The 8,827-nt window shown below is 38.1% G+C and overlaps 1 protein-coding gene across 6 annotated transcripts in view; it reads left to right on the top strand.

The window, feature by feature from the left end:
• The window catches only part of SEMA3D (sema domain, immunoglobulin domain (Ig), short basic domain, secreted, (semaphorin) 3D), a 148,460-nt gene that overhangs the window by 93,722 nt on the left and 45,911 nt on the right, over positions 1-8,827 (top strand). For all 6 annotated transcript variants that reach the window (XM_014963798.1, XM_014963796.1, XM_014963792.1 and 3 more), the window contains exon 8: positions 3,101-3,243. In XM_014963798.1, coding sequence (XP_014819284.1) covers positions 3,101-3,243 — 143 coding nt within the window. The remainder of the gene's footprint in view (positions 1-3,100; positions 3,244-8,827) is intronic.

Here is an 8,827-nt window from a genome sequence, read left to right as displayed (position 1 = left end):
TAATTTTTTTTTTTTTTTTTCTTTTTTTTTTTTTCCTTGTAATTTAGTCATCTTCGCCAGGGCAAAGACTTGCAGGCAATGACTTCTTTATATCCTGCGAACTTTGGATGGGATTCAGCTCACTTAGCTCTAAAAGGGAAAAGTTAGTATCCTGTCTGAGCTCAGTCGTTTCGCTTGTCTCTGTCTGTAATTTATGGAGAGACGTGACACTTCCAGAGGGTGACTCACCCCACCTATTGTAGGAATCTGTCTTAAAATAGCATTATTCATTGTCACTTTCTCCTTGTGTCCCTCCTGAGATAGGACCTGGATGATATAGGTTAGGAGCTTGTACTCTTAGATGGTTAAAGGTAAATGAGGTGAGCACTGTCCTTTGCATTTTATCATGCCATATATTTCTGGCAGCCCAACTGCAAAGAGCTGCTGCTTTCCGCTGCTTTGAGTTGCTTTTTCATTTCTTCGTGTTCTGGGATTTACTACTCGTTTGCTGTCCTCTTTTTTCAAGGCTTAATGAGTCTTACTTCTCTGTAGATCTTAGTAAGTCATGCATGGTTTCTCTGTCTAAAACTACTGCTGGTTTTACAAGGGTGTGAGAGCCAGCAGGTAACCAACAGCAAACATGACCACACCAGCAAACCCAGCAGCGAAGGACCAGGTGTAGCAGCTCTTCACACTAGGCTACAAGAGCATGTTTAACAAAGCATGAGCAACACCTGAATTTATTGTACCATCTATTGTCAGAGCTCATGACACCTTTAATCCGCTGTTTGGTTGCAAAAAATTTAGCTATGAAATTAATATGTGGGAAAACCTTCTATTGAAGCAATTAGCAGGGGACAACTGTGTGTATAGGAAAACAAACAATGGTTCAAAATCATCATCATATAATTTTTTCCCATGCAAAGAATCCAAAAACCTAATTCATGGTTGGTTTAAACACATTTTTTAATGTTGTATGGATGGATTACAAAAGATGAGACAAAGATCTCATTTGCAGAACATAATGTGCTTCTCAAATCATGATCTCTTTCATTAAATTGTTTTCAATCTCTTTGTCTTCATATCTTTTACAGTGTATTTTTATTTGGATTTAACTTTCAACTTCAGTGTTTTCAATTGTGATTGAAAATCATTAAATATTTGTATTCCTTTAATTTGTTAGAGATTCTTCTAAATCTGTTCCAGGAACTGGTATTGAGACATTTGTTTTTGTATTTGGCTTGCCAAGTAAAGCAATGAAATTTAATTTAAAAAAGCATATATTCAGAGTTTTCTTCTGTGAATGTAGGTTAAAAAAAAAATCAATGTGAAATTCAAAAGAATGCTATGGAAGTATTTCACAGGTTTTCCTATTAAATGGCTATTTAGCTAACTGCATATTTTAGAAAACATACTGGAAGCGTATTTATGTATTTGTTCATGCTTAGAGATCTAATCTTCAAAGTAGCCTTGTAGGCCCTGAGGGGTAATTGAATATTTTCTTTAGGCTCATTTTGAAATCCTAACTTAAATTTATAGGGCTTGATGCCTGCATCATTTCATTTTTCTGCTGACACCATTCTCTAGTGTCAGAAAGGTTTAAAATGGAAGCAACACTGTGGTAATTTTGATCCATAAATATACTCTTCTGTCATGAAGGTGCACATTCAGCACTTAAACATATCACATTTTGTCTCAAGCCGTCAACTGTGAACTTTTGAATCAAGGACCCTTTTTTTGTCCTGTGTGTACTGGTGGTAAATCCTGAAGGCTAATATAAAGTAACAGTCATTACAACGAGGACAAAGGCATGACAATACATTAAAACCTGATAATAGTATTCCCCACATATCGCCAACGTGCTCTGTTTGCTCTGCCACCTTACCCCATCCTCCTTACTGCTTTTTGCTGCAGCCTGCCTACTTCTAGGGGACAAAGACTGTGTATTTTATTGCTGAAAGAATGTCTTTTAGACTCAAGGGTCTCTTTGCACCGTATTTGTATAGCCACTTCTGTTTAAAGAAAAACATCATTGATCCAAGTGCCCTCAGAAGAGCTCATCTATTGTAACACATTGGGGAATGTCTTAAAAATCACTTCCCTGAGCATCTGGTTGTGCAAGACAGTGTTGTTGCCTGCTCTGCTGTAGTCAGGGACCCCTAGAACTCATTTAAATTCTGATTTTAGTGCAAAATTAAAGAGAAAACCAACCAACCAACCAAAAAAAAGAAAACCCAACAAAAAAAATCCACAACTGGTGAACAGGTAGAGCAGAACTGGAGATCATGAACAAGAGAGTTAAGGAAGACAGTGGAGGACAGGTATTCAGTCATTGGTCCAATTATCATGCCTACAGGATGCAGGCAGAGACAGCCAAGGTTGCTTTGGAAGAGACCAGAAGTAATATAAGTGCTCAGCATGTCAAGGTAAGGCATGCTGATGTAAATAAGCAGATGTAAATAACCCAAACAGACTCTTACATTGATATAGCTAATCTGTTTTCATGCACAACAAAGAACAATGTCCTTAAGAATGGCCAGTCAGTTGTGGAGTTTAGTGTGTTAACTGGAGCATCCCAGCATGGCACCATATTGGATTTGGTAGATACAGTCAGTAAGATTGTTATAGCACAGATATATGGGAAACTTAACTTAGGAAAGCTGTCACTTACACTGATTATTTTTTTTTTTTGCAAGGTCTCTCTAGTAAACAGTAGTGTATTTCTGTATTCATAACTGCTGCAATGTGTAATTAAATTAATTTAAATTTGGAAAATCTATTTAGCTTGATCTTGGTAGCAAGAGCTCTGAGAGACAGAGTTTTGTATTGGATATACAATATTTTGTACTGGAAGTCATCCTACTTTCAAACAGAGAGTGATAGCCAGTGCTGCCTACTTATGCATGTGGTAGTAAGATATATATGCAAAACCATCACATTAAGAGTAAATATATCAGAATCAAGGGTGGGTTTTGCTCAGAGTTGTTGCAGAGTATGTGTTGTCTATATAGTGATGCTTTTAATTCACTGAAAGATGCAAAATAAATGAAAGAGAAATTTAGTATCAAGTATTAAGACTTCTTTATATATTTCAAAACCTTTTTTTTTTGGGAACTTCTAGGAGCAAAATTCGTTGGAACTTTTCCCATCCCAGACACCTATAACCCAGATGATGACAAAATCTACTTCTTTTTCCGAGAAATATCACAAGATAGTGGCACATCTGACAAGACAATCCTTTCCCGAGTTGGAAGAGTTTGTAAGGTGAGGACTCTATCTTTTTATTTTATTTTTTTTAAAAAAGAGAGAGAGAAAAAAAAAGAAAATAAGAAGAAAATGTTTGTTTCTGTGAAAATCTGGTTTTCCCTTCAGATCAGAAGGAAATAGTGTTGTTACCCAATGAGCCACTGCAGTATTTTTTCTGAACACAGATTACTAATTCTGTCTGAAGTTCACTTAAATAGAGTTGATATGTTCTGTGTCCCACTTCTAGAAAAGCCAATATGCTCATAAATGCTAATCATGCATCTGAATGGTAACGTATTGACCTCCAGATATGCAACAGTGACCTGTTTTGTTTCATAAGCTTTCAGTGAAGATTGATTTGCCAAAGTGTATGCAACTGCAAGGTATTTGGGTTTTGGTGGAAAGTGCCCACTGAATGGAGGGGTATACAAACCCATCCCTTCAACCTAGCTCAGTACCTCATTCCTGGGTATTAATGAGAGCTGGGGTTAGTCATTTGTTTCTGCACATTGCTGATAATCAGTCGGGGTGAGGGGAGGCTAAAATGTATATAGTTTCTGAGCTACACCCACATCTGCCCGGAGGTTTCCTCCCTCGGAAAGGAGTGCAGTTCTTGACCTGTTGACCAAAAGGAACCAGGCCCTGGGTCTGCTGCAGTGTAAAAGGTTTCACTTGGTTGGTGCTTAACCTCCTTTAAATGGTCACTCCCCTCACTGTCATTATGCTTGGTTTTTCCCCTTAGGAAAGATACCTGCCCTTACATTCATAATGTAGACTCAGATTATCATGAGCTGCACTCTTTTTGAAGAAGCATCTCTTTCAAGGGCAGAGGACTCTTGAAATGGTAATTAGGAGTAAACCAATTTCTGCATATGAAGGCAGCAGTCACTATAAAGTTTGCTGTTTAATAGCCTGCTGCTTTTGCAGAGCTCTTCCCGCTGCAGTAGAAGGGTCTATTGAGGCATACTCTCTATCCACTCTTTTGTCCCATAATACTGTAGGAACAGAAGCAGTGCAGGTGCTCCCATCCTGTCCTTAAACCTGCAGTGAATCCAGGTACCCAGGAATCACTTGCATAAGTCAGGAAAATGTGACTTAAATTTGTCTTCATATAGGTAAATTTAAGCTTTGAGCAAATTTTTTCTCTCATATGATGAACTAGATATCAGCACCATCACAGCAATCACACAAATCACATTTCTGTGATATTTTGTTCAGCTGTCTTCATTTACTTGCATTTCCTGAGCAACTTGACTCTGCTGGCAGTGAAAATTATCTTCTTAAGAAGCTTGAAAGTTAGGAAACAAACAAAAGAGTTTGTGTTTTGCAGTAAGATATGTCTAGAAGAGCATCCATTCAGCTAATGGACACACACTGAAAAACAAAGAATGGACACGTGTATGAATATGTAAATCTATGACTGTTCTGCAGTCCAGCAAACTCCTGACAATGGATCTTTCAGTGACCACAGCCTTTTCACACTTCTTTCCTTGACCTAAAATGTTAAGAAAACAAAAACTCATTCATAAATCAGTTCTAGTAGGTTTTTAGTGAGACGAAAGGATGGATAATCTTTAGTTGGGTATTTCACAGCAGTGTGATTAATGGCAGAATGGAAACGCAAACATATATGATTTGCTGCTAGACATGGCATTTGCTGATTATGAGAAAGCACTTAATGCATTAGGAGAAATTGGTAGACAACATTTTGAAGCTAAGGCACATGAGAGGTTGTAGTAAACTAAGATATATTAGCTAGAATTCTCCAGCATCCTTTACCTAGAGAAAAAAGCAGATAAGATATCATAAGGAAAGCAAAAGTATTGTAAGGAAATCCTAATGACTATATGTAATTGCACCTCAGATGAGACTGAATTTGTAGAGTAATCATGTTAAGGGAAAAATGTCTTGAATTTTGTTTTTAATAGTCAAAGCAAAACAATGGAAACTGATAAGTGAATTGATTATTATTAATGTTAGTTTTGCACAGTCTTCTTTATTTATAGAGCACTTCCCAATGGATGCAGAATTCTCTTAAAAATTCAGATTCCTGTTTTTTGCTATATTTGTCTTGATTATTTCCAAATAAAAATACTATAGTGCAAATTATTATAAATATAATAAAGTCATTATTATTATTATCTAATATAAATGAAAAGATGCAAATAGACTCCTCTGTATACAGACTAAGAACCTCTGGATCTGTGCTTTGTCATGAAACATCTGCTATGCTAAATTCCCTCTGGTATGAGATCAATATTTTTGGTTGCAACAATTGATAACATAGCCATCTCTATTTGCACTGTCCCATTAATGTGACCTGTACTTCGTGAAGTAAAGCCTTTCCCTTCTTTCCTTAGCAAACAGAGAATAACAGCGGATGGAAGGAGCCCAGCAACTTTTGCAATAATTTCCTTGGTGTAAACCCAGGTTTTTTTCTGCTAGAACTCAATTGCTCTCTACCTCACTGTGCCTTAGGGCTCCTGTGCGTTACTGCCAGAGACACATGCTGAAATTAGAATAGGCTTTGTTTTTAATAAGGAGCTTAGTCAATGCAGCCTATTCTTTGGCTAATTTTCAATGGCTCAACAATATGGTCTCTCACTGATCCTCCCCCTTAGGGAAAATCTTCTCTGGAAAGCATTCCCTTTTCCCAGCTACTTTCAGACCCAGAAGATTACAATATTCCTGCTGGCAGCTCTTTGTTCAGCGTCAAACAGCTGTCATTTGTCCTGTTCATAAGACCATACTTACCATGTAGAAGCATGTGTTATAATAACACCGCCACTGTAGCCCTAAAGAGCACTAATTTAGATTTACGTCATCTGCATTCTATACATCACTAGGGGATATCAGTATGAATTGGGAGGAAGTGCTTTCAACAGATACTTTCAGAACCAGTTGTGTATTTTATCATGGCAAATGCCATTTCCTATTTTTGGTTTGAGGGAGGCAGAAAAAATATCATTGGCATATCCATAATACCTGATACTACTTATGGTATGTTCCTACTTCCATAAAGTATAATTTATTAGGTTATTTGCTTTCAAGTCAGGTCATAAGTAAAAAGAAAAAAAATACTATTAAAGATTAGTCAGCTAGATACACATATGTATGTTACATGATCATACAAACATAAATTCTTAAGAACATGTTTCTACTTCTAGAAAGACAGGCATAAACTTTCACAGCTTCATTTCCTTCAAGCCCACACTGCTGAACCAGTTTGTATCAGCTACAGACTTGATACAGTCATTAGACACTAAGCCATGTTTTAAAAAAGAATTGCAGCATCCATGCACTGTGACCTCTGCAGTCAAGTAAGAAGTCAACCATCTTTTTGTATACATAGCCACCACAAAATGATGACAGAACTGCAATTCTATTTAAGGACAATTTCACATATGCATAAATATAGCCCTAGAGAAGACCTAGGTTTCCCTCCTATTTTCCCCACTCAAATAAAGTGAGAGATGAATATCTTAACTTACAGGAGTCCACAGAAACATTTTGGAGAGGGAGGAAGATTGTTGGGGGTTTTGTTTGTTTGTTTTCTATATAGAAACACATTTTTTCATAGTTACAACCTCATTCTATTGGAATGGAGTGGAAATTAGCCAAAAGCAGTAGTCTCTCTGCTACACTATGAAAATCCTGTTTATTATTACAGCGGTTTGCATTTGCTATGTTACGAGCTTCTCTTTAATGGTTTTGGTGATGTATTGCAAAAGTTAAGGCGTGCAGTCTTAGAGACGGATTTCCAAGACCTCAATGCCAAGAAATCAGGCTTCGACCCCTGATACTTTCCCATGTTTCCCAAAGTGTTCAGTATCCAGAAGCGGTCTTTGTTCTAGTGGGAACAAGTGAGCTCTTTGTCTTTTTTTTGGTATGCCATTCCACCCTCATATATACCGCGTTGTACCTGGGGACGAGAATATAGCAATTAGGCACAGCCCTCTTGGTTAAACTGTACTTTCTAAACACACTGGAATGTAATCATTTTAAGAGCTCCTGAGTCGAGAGCCCAGGACACACCCTGCATTCCACCTTTGGGTAATGTGATTTATTTCCAAAGCCATGAACATGAGCAGAGTTCAAGGCTGTGACCTTGCCTCCCGTCTGGTGCTTTAAAGCAATTTGTATTCCCTGAATGGCAGGAGGGAGCTATTCCTCCGTGACTCTGAGTCTGGGGTCTCTGGAGGGCTCTGTTGTGGGGGGCTGGTTGTGTTTAAAACCTAGGAGGTGTTTTTCTTGTCTTGGAAATAGACTAGCCATGCCTTTACTGTGACTAGGGATAACTGGGTCATTAACATTCTTTGTATTTCTATATTGTGTAATGCATCACTGTGTAGATAATTGATCTATCTCCAAAAACATTTGAGTTGTCCGCATAGCATAATGCTTTACTATTCAGCCGTATTAGCTTGGGTCCCGGAAGCGAAATAGCCATGTTAACATGTTCTCAGCAGGACTAATTAGTCTGGGCTCAGAGCCATGCTCGTGCAGCTATCCCACTTCCAGTTCTGGAGGCAACTCATTCCAGACGAGATTTAACTTACTGTGTGTTACATGCTTACATACTTTCTTTGTCACCGTAGTATCGCCTGGCCGCAAGGCTCACCATGGGTAATGGTTTTTTCTGCTTTTTTTTTTTTTTTTTTATGGTTTTAACTGCACCACCAGGAAAAACTCCAGCATTGCCTTCAGCTTCATGTAGCAATACATCAGAGAAGGAGCACAAATTCAGCAGGCTAACGGGGACAAAGGGTCATGGGAGTAGACCTTGGCAGATAAGCTGATGCGTGGAGCCTGGTCGGTACCTGGGTGGGTAATATATCACCGCTGCTGCAGAGCGAGAGGCCATCCTCTGTTGCAGCTGAAATGGAAACCCCTGCAGGAACGGAGGTGGGGTTTCTCAGATGGGGGGTGGTGGGGTGAGGTGGATACAGAAGGGGGAGTTGTGGGCACTTATGCCTCTGTTATTTTCACTCAGGTGAATCTAATCCCTAAAATCATCCCCTGATCTCAACTAGAGATGCTAAATTAAGTATAAATCTTCAAACGGCTACCCATGGGTAATGGTTTTTTCTTGTTTTTTTTTTTTTTTTTTTTATTTCTCAATGATAATGATTAAAACCACTTCAAAAATGTCATCTCTAGAAAAACTTTGGCCCTTTTTTGCCCATTGAGCATATTTACAGCAGTGGGTCTTTCAGAAGCCAGCTCTTCTTGAACTTTCAAATTTGATATTTGAGTATTATGTGCCATTTGAATGTTTTCAAATTATGTAGAAAAGCAGATGTTCATCAAAATGATTTCATTTTGAAGGCTGATGTGTTGGAGACAGGCCAGTTCCATATAGTATCTGCTTCTAACTGTGATGAATTAAGAGATGTAACATCAGGCTTTGTCAGGTCTTTTGGTCCAACTTTCCTTATTGGCAAGGGTACCGGTATGAGTATAGGAAGTTTTGTATATTTTTGTCCCTCATGGGTGTGTTTCAATGATATAATTGGTGTTTTTTTGAGGGGAGAAATCATGATTTGCAGATGAAGCAGAAATATGTAAGTTATGCTTGTACATAAAGAGGTGTGACTGAATT

This window comes from Calidris pugnax, unplaced genomic scaffold (assembly GCF_001431845.1).
Source record: "Calidris pugnax isolate Ruff unplaced genomic scaffold, ASM143184v1 scaffold44, whole genome shotgun sequence".
Classification (NCBI taxonomy): Eukaryota; Metazoa; Chordata; class Aves; order Charadriiformes; family Scolopacidae; genus Calidris; species Calidris pugnax.
This window is presented reverse-complemented; position numbering and strand designations above follow the sequence as displayed.